This window comes from Budorcas taxicolor, chromosome 12 (genome assembly GCF_023091745.1).
Source record: "Budorcas taxicolor isolate Tak-1 chromosome 12, Takin1.1, whole genome shotgun sequence".
NCBI lineage: Eukaryota > Metazoa > Chordata > Mammalia > Artiodactyla > Bovidae > Budorcas > Budorcas taxicolor.
This window is the reverse complement of record NC_068921.1, coordinates 76404166-76420004: the sequence shown is the minus strand read 5'-3', so window position 1 is coordinate 76420004 and position 15839 is coordinate 76404166. Positions and strand designations below refer to the sequence as shown.

At 50.9% G+C, this 15839-nt stretch overlaps 1 protein-coding gene across 1 annotated transcript in view; it reads right to left on the bottom strand.

Annotated features, from left to right (window-relative positions):
- The window catches only part of UBAC2 (UBA domain containing 2), a 170822-nt gene that overhangs the window by 29481 nt on the left and 125502 nt on the right, over positions 1 to 15839 (bottom strand). The window contains exon 7 of the mRNA XM_052650151.1: positions 12469 to 12714. Within this exon, the coding sequence (XP_052506111.1) occupies positions 12469 to 12714 (246 nt within the window). The remainder of the gene's footprint in view (positions 1 to 12468; positions 12715 to 15839) is intronic.

The following is a 15839-nucleotide window of genomic DNA, read 5'->3' as shown; positions in this document are numbered from 1 at the left end:
AGCAGGAGCCCCGGGGGCCACTTGCTGAAGCTGCTGCAGGAGATTCCTCGGGCAGACACAGGTCCAGACACTCTCCACTTTATCCCCTCTTGTACAGACTGCTTACGAGTGTCACCTGCACTGATGGAAGCACTCTGATGGGCATCTCTACTGAGCAAGGACCCTTTAGCACCACTCCTATGAAGATGGCAGCAACGGGCAGCTCAGGAACGCGGAAGTCAAGTACTGAGCGGTGATCTCTCATAGCCCGGAGCCCCTGCTCTGAACCACCAACAGAGTGGCACCTGCACCTCTCACCCCACCCCGGGAATCCAGGCAAGACAAGGGTGTGTACACCACCATCACTTAGAAAGTATGATTAAAAAAAAAAAAATCTTGGTATTGCTAATCTGTGCTCTGATCTCGAATAGGAGATCATGACTCATGAGCCTGGAAACTCCTGTGCTCCTGCCGCCTTCTTCACAAAACCACGTCTGTCACCCACCGCAGCAGGCCACAGGCCTGAAACTGGGGCGGGTTCCATGAAAGTCCAGGCTTCTTGAGATCATCAGGAAGACTTGTTTTTTCCTGAAAAACTCACGGGTAGCCCAGGGGTCTGTCCTGCACTCGGACTGTTTACTGGTTTTGAAAACCCACAGGGATGGCTTTGCTTTTTTTTGAGGAGGAAAAATTTATAAAATGATTACGGAGACACATTTTTTTTCCCCTAATATCCCACACATTAGGTGTACTTCAAGATACATCTCTAAATTCATTCATGGTTTTAAAAAAGCAATTGATAAATGAGAAAAATAAAAATAAAAAACAATTATGAAGAGAACTAGGATTGCTGATCATTTTAATCTCCCCTAAACACCGAGTATGTGGTCATCGTATACTTGCGTCCTTAAGCACCATGAGACTATACCACCCTCTTCTTTCTCATGAAGACCAAGGCAGAGTGGAAAACAGAAATGATTTTCTCGAGGTCACTTAATGAGTCAGCCTTGGAAAGGGATTAGAATTTATATTGATCCTATCTTCCAGTTCTGAATTGTGTCACAAAGGTCACTGTGATCAACTGCAAGAGCACCCAAAACATAACAGCAGTTTCTGCAAGGAGGTGCAGATTGAGATAAACAGCAGAGCTTGAATTTCACTTGAAAATGGAGTTCTCGCACCTAGTTCTGATTTAATTTGCAGATTTTTATCAACCGAGCGCTAGTAACTTATTCCGTACCTGATACTACACACTTCAGACTCATAAAAGAAAAAAGTCATAAAAGAACTAGCTCTAACTGATTAGATTGCTTTGTTGACAAGGCAGCGCAGCAACTTGAAAAGGATGGCTTTAAAATCAAATTGCACCAAAAAGTGAAAGAGCAAAGCTGAAAAGGAAAAGTGCTGAGAAGCAAGCCACGTGCTCGGGTGCTGTCTTCAGGGCTGCTAAGGTTCATCTTGGCTGAGAACCTGCTCCCTCTGGAGTCAAGGTGGGCTCCTGAGCTATACACACACACACACACACACCCCACATACACAAAGACACACACACACAGGTTTAGGTATACAGCGTTCAGGGCTCCATTCCAGACACACTTTCCTGGGGGAGGGACTTCTGGAAGAGCCTTCATGACAATTTGCTCCCTACTCTGACTCGGGAAGAGGAAAGCCTGTGCTGTCTTGTTCACTGTGGTACTCCCCAGAGCCTGGAGGAACGCTAAGTATACCAAGGATGTTTTGTGGAAAGGAGGGTAATGGAAACTAGTCTTGGTGAGGCCAAGAGGTGAGACCCAGCCAGCTGAAGGGACAATGACAGAAACTGGAATGAAGGGCAGTCAGGCATGCTGCCATAAAGACAAACCTCAGAAACGTGAGACCAAGTGAGGCCCCCGTCATAAAGGGCCAGACGGTACCTGATTCGATTCGGTGTCTAGAACAGGCGAGTCTAGAGAGTCAGAAGCCAGATGGCTGGCTGCCCGGGGTGAGGTGGGTGGGAGGATGCAGGACTGACTGCTAATGGGAACGGTCTCTTCTGGAAGGAACATCCATGTTCTGAAACTGAATGTGGTGATGGTGGGAGAACTCTGAGGACGCACTCAGAATCACTGAATTGTCCCTTTTTTTTTTTTCGGCTGTGCCGGTGGCTTGACGGATCTTAGCTCCCTGACCAGAGATCAAACCCCAGGTCCTGGCGGTGAAAGCGCCAAGTCCTATCCACTGGCCAGCCAGGGAATTCCCTGAATTGACCTCTTTTAAGTAGGTGAACTATATGGTATATGATTCAACCTCAATAAAGCTATTACAAAAACTTAATAAAATTGAGAACCTGAGAGCACTTTTACTTACACTTAAAAAAAGCCACTAAAATAAAAATCCTTGATTAATAAAAGGAACGCTCATGATCTGCAAGGCAGATGTGGCTCGTAACCATGCACATGTTAGATGTTACCTGACAACTGTTGCTGGGCTGGATGAGGAGAGAAACAATTTTCACAGCCACAAAATGTTACTAACCGAGGGTGAGAGAATACAGCCAACTCACGTCAACCAAATACTGAGAAAATAACTGAAATGCATGTGTGAATCACGGTCAGCTGCGGTAGGTGCCAACATCTCCTCTCCTCGCAGGTCAAAAAGGCTGCTCGTTGCTGAAAACAGGTGATAATCAACCAGGAAACACGGGCAGCCGGAGGAAGTGCAGAGGTAATGAAAAAATCAACATCAAGCAACCTCACTGCTTTGTTGACAAAATTCCTGCTTGGCTTATACCAAGCACGGATGCGTTCACAGTGGGCTCCACCGTAATTCTACTTCTAGAGTACGTGGAGATCTTACAGAAATGCCTTAGCAAGTCTTGTCACCAAGCTCAGCTTGTGGCACTGTCTCCATCAGCCAAACAACAGAGGGAATGGCGGTTCACAGCAGTTACCAGACAACCAAACTCGAGAGAGTACAGACTTCCTGGGAGACAGAGTTGCTTAGAAAGTTGCTGGCTACATAATCTTCCAGGGCAGAGGGTTGATAAAGCTCTTCTGTAAAAGGTCAGGGAGTGAACGTTTTAGGTTTTGAAGACCAATAGGCCAAATTCAAAGATACTATGCAGGTACTTACAGAGCCACTAAAAAGGTAAAAACCATTCTTAGCCTTAGTTTGGTCCATGGGCCCAGCAGCCTACTGACCTTTGTTCTAAAGGTTACAAGTTTCAGAGAGGAATAACAATCAGGTTAGCTCCTAAATCACGACTCTCAAACTTCCTGAGATCCTGAAAACAGACCTTCCGATGCAATCAGAATAATTAATACCCGACGGATCTTTCTGGTGTGTCAGGTAATGCTGCACCAATTATTTTATCCTCATGATAACCCTAGAGAGGCTGTGCACGGAGCTCCCTGTCCACCCAGGGTTGAGTCCTTGACTGCAGATTTCTTCCCCTTTTCATTTACATCCTGTTGCTTTTCTACTATGACGGCAGCACGACCAGCAAAGAGGGTACCGTGTGCTGAGGAGCCGCAGAGATTCATGGCTGCTCAAATGTTTGTCACAGAGGGGATTTCAGTGACTGTTCTGGAGGTGTGAGCGCCCCGGGGCTGGCAGGGCTTGACCCGTCACTCTCAAGTAGCAAGGACGCCCTGCCTAACCCCACGAATGTCCCGAGGACTCAGAGCATCCTCACCATCTGGCCTTCCCCCTCCAGTTTCACCCTTCCCCAGGATCACTCACGTCAAGGCCAAAGTCATCTTTCTTAAGAGACAAATCTTACTTACTCTTCCATTTAAAAGCCTTCACGGATTCTACTTCTTGCAGGACTGAAGAAAAACACTTTCAAGTGTGGGACAAGACCTCTGCCACCCTGGCCTCACCTCACTGCCCCCTCCTGAAGGAAACCCTGAGCTCAGACAAATGCACTCGTCATCCCCGCAGCTGTCTCGAGCCCCTATGCTTTTTCTCCCCAGGCCCTCCTTGTGGAGGTCCTCCTCCATGTTTCTGGCCTGCGTGCTGGCATCTTCCCAAGACTTCTCAACCACACAGGGCTTTGCAAACTGAGATTCTTCTGCTGGCATGGACTCCAACAGAAACCTAGCCCTGTGCACTGACTCATCTCTTGTCCCCCAGCGGCTGCCAGCTTCTCGAGGGTCGGGGCAGGGCCATTTCCTTTCTCTGGACTGCACGCTGCGGTGGAACCAAGAGGGGCACAAGCAAGCAGAGCACGCAGCTCTTGTCCTTCAGGAACTCAAACACTCTTCAGTGAATGAATGAAGCACAAGCCCCTGAGGAGTTACATAACAGTCTCGGCAGTGGAAAAACAATCAGCAGCTGCTAGTACCAAAATGACTGGGCAATGTCAGCCACCGTGGAGCCGGCAGCCATGCTGGGGGTGGGGGGCAGTGGGCCCGGGAGCAAGGAGCTGGTTGGGGTACGGTTAGCCTGGAGCTGACACGACAGTGTACAGAAGAATGGGACTGTGCTTGGGAGGGAGATGAGAGTCAGAAGGCAGGACCACCTGGGCGTTACTATGGAGTCAGCTCAGCTTTCATCACGGCGGGTCTGTCAGAGCTGCTGGGGAGTAGCCACTGTGGAAATGTCCAGAAAGGTCATGTCGCTGGGCCTGACGATGAACTGAAGGGCACTGCAGAGCGGCCCTGTAGGCCCAGGGGAAGCAAGGTGTTGCCTCCCTTCAGTGCCGGGGGTCGTGCATTCACGGCAGAGCATGGGATGACAGCTGTACGTTCGGGAGCGGGGACGTGACACCCGCACGGGGTCTGCAGACAAGGCCAGGTGCTCTGAGCACGAGGGACGCTCGCCTGTCCTCTGCGCCAGTCCCTGCACTGCTTCTTAACAAGGTGCCTTCCGCCAAAACGCCTTCCACAAGGCAGCTGACTCCTGTGGTCTTTTCCTCCTCACTGTCTCGGCCTGGCCTTTCTTTTTTTTCGGTGGGGGGTGGGGAATGGCCTCTGAATCTGTTGAGCACCCCTACTCCATCCTTCCTGAATCACTCCGCTGCCCTGAACTCTCCTGGGCGCCTCCTCGCCCCCTGGACAGCCCTTCTTCCTCCTCTCTGCTCTCCGCAAGCTGGGTCTCAGGCTGTCTTTAGTGGTTTGCTCCAGACTTGTCCTCAGAGGACAAGTATACGGTCCTGAATACTTTCCGGCTAGGACTATACATCTGCACTTGGCTGGTGGTCTCAGTGTTTTTTTTTTTTTGGCTGCGATATGTGGCAGATGGGATCTCAGTTCCCCAACTAGGGATCAAATCTGTGTCTCTTGCCTTGGAGTCTTAACCACTGGACCAGCAGGGAAGTCCCTGGCATCAGTCTATTAAGAAATTCTATAAATATTTATTCTATGCATATGGAGCCACTAATTTCCTGAATTCGTGAGTTCCTACCACGTGCCAGGCATTATTCACATGTTAGAGATACAATGGAAAAAGTTTCCACCCCCGCCAACCCCACCTCCAAGACACACAGCTGGCCCTGGCGCCTGAGTTGGCCGTGCGGGGCTCTGAGGATGGAGAGAGGGTCGGAGCTGACCGGGAGGCTGGAGAGGGCTTCCCCGAGGAGGGGGTTTTAGAAAACATTCAGGGGTGAGCGGGAGTTAGGCAAGCAAAGGCCGCATAGGGTGGGGTGGGGTGGGGTGGGGTGGGGAAGTTGGTGCAGGGGAAGTTTGTTGTCGGCGAAGGGCAGATGTGGAGCAAGAAGTGAGAAACAACAGGGCTGAGATGCCTGCAAACAGTTCAGCATGATCAGCCGGAGGCGGCTGGGGGCTGGGGGTGGGGAGACGGGCTAAGGAGCAGGCAGGGGCCGCTCGGGGGAGCAGGAACCACTCTGGAAGCTGAGGTGGGCCTCTGAAGGCCCTGGTGGGAGTCAGACAATCAGATTTGTGTCCATGGAGCCCAGCTAGGGGATGGAGTGGGGGGCAGGGCGGGGGGAGGGTGCGGTCGAGACAAGATTTTCCTAGGTGAGTGGACCGAGGCAGGGGATGGAGAGAGAGGTGGGTTTATATGGGGAAAGCAGACTCTCTGGGATGCAGGTGAGGGAGGGGACCTGCGGGATGGGGAAGCCGAGGGCAGAGTCCAAGGGGAAGTCAGGATGCTCTGGTCTGGGCCTCTGGGAGGACGGTGGTGCTTCCCATCAGGGAGGGAAGGAGGGGTGGAGGAGCCAGGTCAGCAAAGCAAGGGTACATTTCGGTGCCCCGGAGCAGACAGGGGGAAATGCCCAGCGGCGGTAGGATGCTGAGGTATAGAGCCCAGGAGAGGTCAAGGCCACAGGTCTAGGTCTGGGAGCCAGGAGCTTAGCTCAGGGGAGCCTTGGACTGGGTCTGGTGGGAGTGTGCCCGGGAGAGCTGGGCAGGCTGGACCTTGGAGAGAGCACGGGTTTGGAGCTCAGTGAAGAGGCAGCCGTCATCCTGGCCAGGGGTTCACAGAGCTGAGCGCTAGAATTCTAGAATCTTCTGTTGGTCTCTTCCTCCACGGTCTCTCCTTCCTTTACCAATCTCATACTCAGTGATAGAGGAACTCTGCTGAGATAACTGTCCTAGCAACACTACTGATTAAACCACTTTTGACAGCCTCCAATGTCAAGCACCAACTCTGCTGCTGGGTTGAAAAACACCTCCCTCTGTTACAGTCGCTGTGTTCCTTCCCTTGGTCACTACGTACCTATCTCTTGGCCCCCATGTCTCCTCGAGGGCCTTCCCCTTTCAGGCCTCCCTGCCATCTCCAAGGCCTCCCCTCCATCTTGCTGGTCCTCTCCTCTAGGCTCGTCCTCTCCACCGCCCACATCCTGCCCAGCCTTCTAGTCCCTGAAGCCTCTCACAGCATCAGGCCCCCTTAGGGGTCTTACTGCTCTGGGCACTCCGGGCATTATTTCATCGTTCTTGGATGCTTCTCTAATTCAAGTGTGTCTGTCGAGTTCCCTGACATTGATCAAAACCTCTCTAAAGGGAAAGGACGTGCTTTTCACTTCTCAGGGGCCAACTGCACTAAACTTGGTCACTGTTTCAATAACGACCGCTGGCTGACTGCGACCCCAGAGCCAAGTGCAGACCACAGGCAGTGGACGACAGTGAGCATGAAGCAGGTGGCAGGCAGCAAGATGAAATCTGACAGAAGCAGGCAAAGCAGTGCAAAGGATACACCCAAACAGGACTCTGGCCTTATTCTGGAATGCTTGAAATTAAAAACTGCAGACAGATCAATCTAATGCACAGTATTTAGGAGATGAATGGCTTTCTGACCAAACAAATGTTGGGTTTTATGAAAAAACATCTGAAAACCCACAGACTGTAAACAAATAATAAGTTTATCGTAAATGCAATCATGGAATTTGAGGAGGTCTGCAAGAAAGCAGAAGGATCCTAAAACAATCAAAAAGATATTTTAAAGATGATGGAGGCAGGAGTACTAGCTTTGGGTTTAAACAGTTAATTTGACTGAACCTTAAACTTAGCATTGAGTTTCCTACCAGCTGAAGCCAAGAAGGAAAGAAAAACCCAGTGAAGGACAGGGCAGAGGCCCTGGAGTCAGACACATCTGGGCCCCTGTTCTACAGCCCTCTCAGCAGCCGTGAGTGAGCAAGCCAGCACCTTGAGCCCAGGGTACGGGCAGGGAGCAGCTGGGACTCTCAAGGCAGATGCTGGGAATAAATGCAGAGGCAATCGAGGCAGTCCAGGCCCGGGGACCCCCTGTGCTCTTCTCTGTAACAGACCTCACAACGAGAAGCCAGTGGGAGGACTCCAGGGGCTAGCATACTGACCTGGGGGCAAGACCGACCTCGGAAAGTGGGGGAGCCTGCCCAACAGTGGGCGGAGTCACAGACCAAAGGGCACCACTTCACAGCCGCCCGCTGGAAAGCCCTTTGAGGAGGGCGGGGACCTGGGGCTGGTTTAGTCATGGGTGCCTGGGCTATGCGACCCAGCAGATGCTACGGTGTTCAGAGCATCTGTGGTGGGGAAAGACCCCAGGTGGAGTCCACAGCCAGCCAAGGGGGACAACCGTGGTGCGGACGCCTTGGGGACTGGGGCCAGGGCACACATACACAGCAGAGAATTACAGAAAACTCCATAAAACACTGCTGCTGGACCCTTCGGGACAGGAAGTGCCTGACCATGGGTACGGAGTGAGCGGGTGGCCAGAAGTGTGAGACCTACCAAGTTCTAGCGTTAGGTGGGGCTAAAGACCCATCGCCCCACAGAAGTCGTGTGTGCAAGGTGAGCAGAAGCCAGGCTGGGGGTACAGTGGGGTTGCGGAGGCAAGCTCTCCTGGACCACCGTGTCCATCACCCCTGTCGCGTAAAAACCTCTGCCCCAGTTCACACCTCCTGCAACACCGGGTTGGGTTCCTAGGACCAAGTGACCAAATTCAGTTCATGGGTTGGCTCGGTACACAAGTGAAAGCTGAAAGCGGACCATGGCTGCGCTATGGCTCCAGCTGGGGGTCACCCTGAAAAGACAGGGACGGGGACAAGCACTCCCAACGGGGAGACCCTGGGTAGTGCATTTGGCCGTGTACTTCGTGTGGAAAGAGTGGTGGCCTGAAGGAAGAACATCTATGGACTCACTGGACGTGGTGAAGGGCTCACCTGCATGGCCAGGGGACGGGAAGGTAGGGGACGAGGCGGCCTGGGCAGAGGCACGTGGTCCGGCAGGAGCAGGCAGGCAGTGTGACACCCAGGCCCCCATGCTCACCATGAACGGCCAGCACAGAAGAGTGGGGACAGAGCGACGCGGCAGGCGGCCGTTGGCCAGCCCCTGACATGGCCACCCCGGGCTGGCACGTGAACTGTGCAGTCGAGATAGAAGGAGGCTGTGTGTGGGCCCCACTCTCCAGGGTGGACTTGGCTTCTGAGGGTGAGCGAGGGCAGCACTGAGCCTGGACACTCCACCACCCATTCAGGAGAACCGACCGTACCTGAGAGCCAGGCTGACTCTGCTGGGCCCTTACTGCTCAGGAAGGGGCGCTGCTGTAGACTGGAACATGTACCCCCCCACCCCTAAATTCATATGCTGAAGTCCCTGACCCCCCAGTGCAACCGTACTCGTAGACAAGGCCTTTAAGGAGCACACATGTGCTCAGTCATGTCTGCCTCTTTGCAACTCCATGGACTGTAGCCCGCCAGGCTTCTTTGTCCATGGGGATTTCCCAGGCATGAATACGGGAGTGGGTTGCTATTTTCTTCTCCAGGGGATCTTCCCAACCCAGGAATCAAACCTGGGTCTCTTGTGTCTCCAGCACTGGCAAGCAGGTTCTTTACCACTGGGGCCACCTGGGAAGCCTTTCAAAGAGGTAATTAAGGCTCAATGAGGTCATAAAGATGGGGCCCTAATCCAACAGGACTGGCGTCCTCGGAAGAAGAGACACCAGGAATACGCGGGCACCAAGGAAAGGCCGCGAGACACAGAGCGAGAGCCAAGGAGAGTCCCGCCAGAAACCAGCCCTGACGGCGTGGATCTTGGACCTCCAGCCCCCAGAGCACTGAGGAAAACTTCTGTTGTTTAAGCCACCCAGGCCCTGGTCTTCTCCTGGGGCAACCTGAGCTGACTGGCACAGGCAGCAGCTCATTCTACCCGACAGTGACACACTTTCCGGTCTCAGGGCCACCTGCCTTCTCTGTCCCATGGCACCACTCCCTGTGGGCTGGCGGGCTGTGTGAGGGGCTGACCAGGGTGCCAGATGGCATCTCTCAGACCACAGGCCCGCTTCCAGCCGGGAGGGCGGGGCCGTGCCCAGACTACGGGGCACAGCGACCCTCTCACAGCATGACCCAGGGCTGCCCACTCGCCAGACGGACGGACAGCCAGGTGAGGCGAGAGAGACGCCAACTTGCAGATGGCACCTGACAAGGATGGAGCTTGGGGCTCCAGTGTGCAGAACAGCCCAAATCAACGACTGTCATTCGGGCGCTGTGTGCCCAGGAGGTGGAGCACACGGCTCCTGGCAACCAGAGGTGGGAGGAGAGGGGCCCTGACGATCCGCCCTCCTGGTGACCTACTCGGGGCGTCTGGGCTCCCTGTCCCGTGACTCTGGACTCCCTGGTTTACAGAGCCTGGCTTACAGGAAAGGAGCTTCCAGTGGAGACAAAGCAAGAACACTGCTACGTCTTAAGTGACCACTGTGGTCCCGTCAGTTTGGGCTCTTCTGACCAAAAAATAGGCAAGGGAAGGAGTCATTATCCTGCAGGAGTAATTAACCCTGATCATTAGGAAAAATTCAGCCAAGGGCACACAAGGTGGGAGGGAAGACCCAGTGTGGCGCTCAGGTGACCTGCAAGGGCATCTCCTAAACCTCCTCACTCATGTTCTAGCGGACACGTATGTGTGGCAGACACAGCCCAGGAAGGACGGGGGTACCAGGGACCCAGACCCCACAGGGCTGAGTGCACCTGTCTCTTCATCCAGTCACCTTACAGGTGGGGCCGGGACTCTCAAGCGGACCACAGAGGAGGGGCTGGTCACCAGGGTGCCCTCGAGGCCAGCTGCCACAGAAGGGGAGGCGGTCAGTCCTGCGGACCTTCTGCTTAAGGTGTCCCCTGGGAAGAGCACCCCTGCCACCCTGCAGGAGCTGCTCCGGGAACCTGAGTGAAACAAGAAGCTCCCAGCAGCGTGAGGGGCGGGCACTCAGTCTTCCAGCTGTGGGGGGTGCAGTTCTCAAGGGGCACCACTCTGTGGATGGCGTCCAGCTCTCAAGACCTGCAGTCCACCCCTGCATCTGTCTGGACTGGAGACACTTTGGCAGACACTCTGTCAACGCCAGGGCTCCTGAGCCATAAGATTAGCTCTCAGACCTTCCTTGTGACTGGTGCTCAAAGGCCCCCTCTGTCCTTCACCACCACCCGCCCAACGCTGTGCTCATCCCAACAGTGCTGTCCGATCAGCTCTGCATGTGAGAATCTGCTGGGGACGCCAGCTTCAGAAACACAACCTCCCGTTTTGCTCATGAGCACAAGACCACAGCTGCCTACTGGGGAACCCCCTCTCAGGCAGCCCACGGGCACCCCAGTCAATGCACTTCTCCTTGTCTGTGCTGATGGGATGGTGCTGCCACTGAATCTCTTGTTAGCTGAACCAGCCATCTCAGATCACACATTACTTCTTTCTCTCCCTCTCAGCTCTGTCCAGGCTATTGGAAAGTATTTATACTCATTATCACTCTGGACGCTGATTATTCTGAGTCCTCATCCTTACCATTCTTCCATCCATTTCCTCAAAGAATTTCCCCTCTTCCTCCTGCTAAATACAGGCTGAGTCTACCGCCTACGTTTCATCCCAGGTGTGATCCTCTGCAGTGGCCCCTGCCCTCATTGGCACCAGGGACTGATTTCACAGAAGACAAATCGGGGGTGGGGGTGATGGTTCCAGGACATTCCATCCACTGTGCATTTTCTATTATTATCACATCGGCTACACCTCAGATCATCAGGCATGAGATCCCAGAGGTGGGGACCCCTGACCTGTTGGGTTCACCTCCCAACCCTACACACGGACTCTAGGAGCCACACCTGCAGCCCTGATCTCTCCAGAAGCTGCGTCTGTCTCCCCACGCATTAACTTCCTTTACTGTACATTCTGGAGTCACCTCAAATTCAAATATATCTGCAGGGACCAGCCTTCACTTCCCTCTCTGTCACCTGCAGACCTGGCCCACTGATAAGGGAACCCCTTCTCCCTACCCCAGATGGAAATTCTGGGACCCAGCTCTCCACAGATGTCCAAGGATGTCACACCTGACATCACTTTCCAGACCACATGCAATGAAGACCGACTTCTCACACGCAATGCAGGCAGGTGATGTGGGAGAGAACAGAGCTCTCTCTCATACCCCAGAGGGTAAAGGGGATGGAGACGGGAAATGACAAGCCCAGTGTGCTTGATCACGGAAGTGCCCAAGAAGGATCAGCTTGATTGAGAGTAACACTGGGAACACCAGTGTGGTATCACGTTGCTGTTCGGACGGAGCCGTGTTTTGGGTAAGTGCTCGATATTTCCTGATGATTAATGACAAGGCTGAGAAAACCCAGCACTTATCTGACTGACTTGTTGGTTGTTTCCTTGAACTTCTATTACCTTCATAGTCTCTCCATTTCAACCAAGGAAAATCAAGAAGTTTGATATCTGCTCTTTACTCCAGAGCACACAATAATAAGCATTTTAACAGGAAGACACTGTGGCTTTTACAAGATGATAGAAACAGATAAATATTCTGTCTTGTTAACTAGGTTGGTGTTTCTCTAAGAAATCAAGCTTATCTGTTGGAAGTGAAGCGAGAATGTCCAGTTTGACCAGTCTTTCAGTGGCAACTTACTTTTTTTTTTTTACCTTCCAAAGAAAACACTAACAATAGCCCCAATCAGAGACATTGGAAACATGTCAAGATATCCAAGACACAACGCAGAGGAATGACACATGGTTTCGACCACATGTACAGTCTCAGAGGAGATGTTTACGTAGGCCCCTGAGTACTTCTCAACTTTCCATTGTGATTGTGATCGTTTACCTGCTGCTGTCTTTGCCGCCTCACTTGTGCAAACTGTGACAGCATCAGCTGCCTGTCCAGCAGCTCCACCCTCTGCTGCCTCTGGATGTCCACGGTGGCTCCCATCCCGATCCTGGCCTCGCTGGTGGGCTCCGAGGATGAGAAGAGGGGCTCCAGGGTCCAAGCGCAGAACTTGGCCATCCAACTGGGCACACACAGCACCTCGTGGACTTGCAGCATTCTGCTGTTGTAGCAGATCCCAGAAACCTAGAAGAGAAAGAGCCCAACTGCATTGTTGACAGGTCATACAATTTTTAGGGAACATATTTGACACAGAAATCAGTGACCGTAAAATACTCTAGGTGGTGTTTTTTCCTTCATTTTCGCACGGTTAGGTGAAAATCAGAATGCCTACTAAGTTGCGGGATACTAAGCAGGAAAACCAAACCAACAGAAAACTGAATCTCCTGAGCAAACAAACGTGTTTTTAGTAAGCTAGAAGAGATAGCAAAATCCTACCTATTCAACACTCGGAAGTACTGGCACCATACTTAAAAACAATGTTGTCTTTCAGAAAAAAACAAGCCATAAAATATCTGATTATCAAGACACTTTCACACTGTACTAACTTTGTGGTTACTTTTATTGGCAGATGGCCATCAGAGAGAGATACTGGCATAAAACAACCCTGACAGTCAGTGATGTGACCCAGGCACAGCTTTATCAGAAAATAAAGATGATCTAAAATGTATATAGTATTTTAATAAATTTATCAAGTATTGATTTGCCCTAGATTTAGAAATCCTTTCCAATAGTTAGCAATGAATAGTTCTGCTTACTATTTTTCATCTTTAAGGCAAGTTACATGGTAAGAGGAATCTAAAGAGTCCCTATAGTTTTCTAGGTAATCATGAGAATGGCTATTCTTTTGTTAGAAATCTTCAATTTTGTGAATCTGATTCTTAGGATAAGAAGTTATTCATATAAAATCAGAGCAGGTTTGATAACTTTCTAGTAAGAGAAAAGTACACTTTAATATTTTATTAATAAAATTACCTAATTAGGCAAAAATCTATTGAGAATTTGCTATATACCAGGTGCTGATCTAGGCACTTAAAACAGAGCAGAAGACAAGATACATAAAGCCCTACTCTGACAGTCATGGTCAATACGGAGATCAGACAATAAACAAGCAAACATATAAAATGATTCCGGATAAGATCTATGAAGGAATTACCATAAGGTGACTTGGAGCAGGGATCTTCTTTAGCTCAGGTGGAAGTGACACTTGAGCAGAATTTTTAAGGATAACAAGGAGCCAGTGATTTGATGAACTGGAGGAAGAACCTTTCAGGCAGAGAAAACGGCAAAGGTAATGCAAGAATGAACTCAGGAGTATCTATGAGAAATCCCGGTGGAGCTGTCAAGTGGGTTGTTGGATATAAAATTCTGGAACTCAAGGGAAAAGTTAGCAGAGAGAAAGATCTGAGAGTCAGTGGTATCAGACTACATCTAAAGCATGAGAACTAGGAGACATAATAGGAGGGTGAGGGAATACCACAGAGGAGAGAAGAGGACTTTGGACTGAACCTGGGATACACCAGGATTTTGTGGATGGACAGAGTAGGAGAAGCCGGTAAAGCAATCTAAGAAGGGGCTGCAAGTAAGAAGGAAAACGAAGAGAGTTTAGTACTGCTGAAGCCAAGAGAACAGTGTTTTAAGATGGAAATAGCCATGTCTAATGCAGCCCAGAGTTCACGTAAGACGTGAAAGAAAAAAATTACCGTTGGATTTGGCAAAATTAACCAACTCTGGTGCAGTGGTAGAAGCAACAGACAGACTGGAGGAGGCTAAAGGGCGAATGGAAAAGGATTTCTGATTTCAAATAATTTCCATGCTACTTCCTGCGTGAATTGTACAAAACAACAAAGAAAACGAAAACAGAAACAAGCTTCAGATTCAGTGCAACGAGAGAGCATCTGCAATCCTCAACCACACAAACAAAACGGAAAACACACTTAGCAGTCGCGAGGAAGGGTAAATCCACAGGTAGGAGAGGGAAGGTGCGACTGAAGGGGAGGATCAGAGGACTCAGTGCAAGAAGCAACCCGTCTCCTCTGCAGGGAGGAGGAGAGGGCTTGGCATGGCCTGCGTCAGGGAGGCTCTGGCGAGGGCAGGGCAGCCCCTCGGGGGGGGCGCCTGGGCTCCACATGGTGGGGGTTCCAGACAGACACAGAGGCCCTCCATGGATGTCTTCGGAGCTTCCAAAAGAAGACCACAGAGGAAATATATGAAGAAGAAGACTTTGTTTCAAGAGATAATAACGAGTTTTCCAGGATGAACAAAGAAACTGAAAGTGTAAGAGTCCCAAGAAAGTTAATAAAATGAAATGTACATCTAGCTCCATGAGAGTCAGAAAGAAATCCTTAAAAGTGTGAACAAAAAAAAAGAACAAAACAGCTCACTACACAAGGGTGAAGTCACAACCCATGGTAGTCACGCACGGACGGTGTGCCCTGGGGAAAGTTCAGGATGAAAACGTAGGAGGAGGCACCATTTGCTTCCGATAAACAGGACCCTAGACGGTCAGATGCACAGCTCAGGAAGTACTTTCAATGACCTCAGATTCCTGCACCTTCATGTATAAAGAGAAGTACTAAAATGAACTTGAGATTCTGCCCTTTGTGATTACTGGTAATCTTTCAGCAGAATGTAGGCCTGACTAGATGTACTTCCCAGCCAATAAATCCATACATGCTCACTTCATCGTGATTTGTTTGGCTTCATGACACTTAAAGAGTTTATGGACACTTTGGTGTGTGTTACGTATCACGATAAAATGATTTAAAAATAAAGAATAAAGGGTACAGGACAGATGAGGTAATTTCAGGGAAGCATACCGAGGCCTATCAGATTATAAAGTATGCTATAAAGTTTGAGTAAGCAAAACAAGGTGGTCTTTACGGGTGTGTGTGTTAAGTTGCTTCAGTCATGTCCGACTCTCTGTGACGCTATGACCCCACCAGACTCCTCTGTCCATGGGATTCTGCAGGCAAGAATACTGGAGCTGTGCCCTTCTCCAGGAGATCTTTCCGACCCAGGGATTGAAGCTGCATCTCTTGTCTCCTGCACTGCCAGGCGGGTTCTTTACCACTAGTGCCACCTGGGAAGCCCCAGGTCTTTATCTAGTGTCTCAAACTGATATAAAGAGCAAGGGCAGAGACACAAGGCACCTGGTACACAGCAGAAATGGGTATGTCACACATGAAAAGAACACACGGGGCACACAGAAGGAAGAAGTCAAACCAGCTCCCTCTGCCTGATACCACACAGAACCTCCCAATGGGTTAAGGACACAGACGTAATTTACGAAACTGCACATCTTTCTGTGC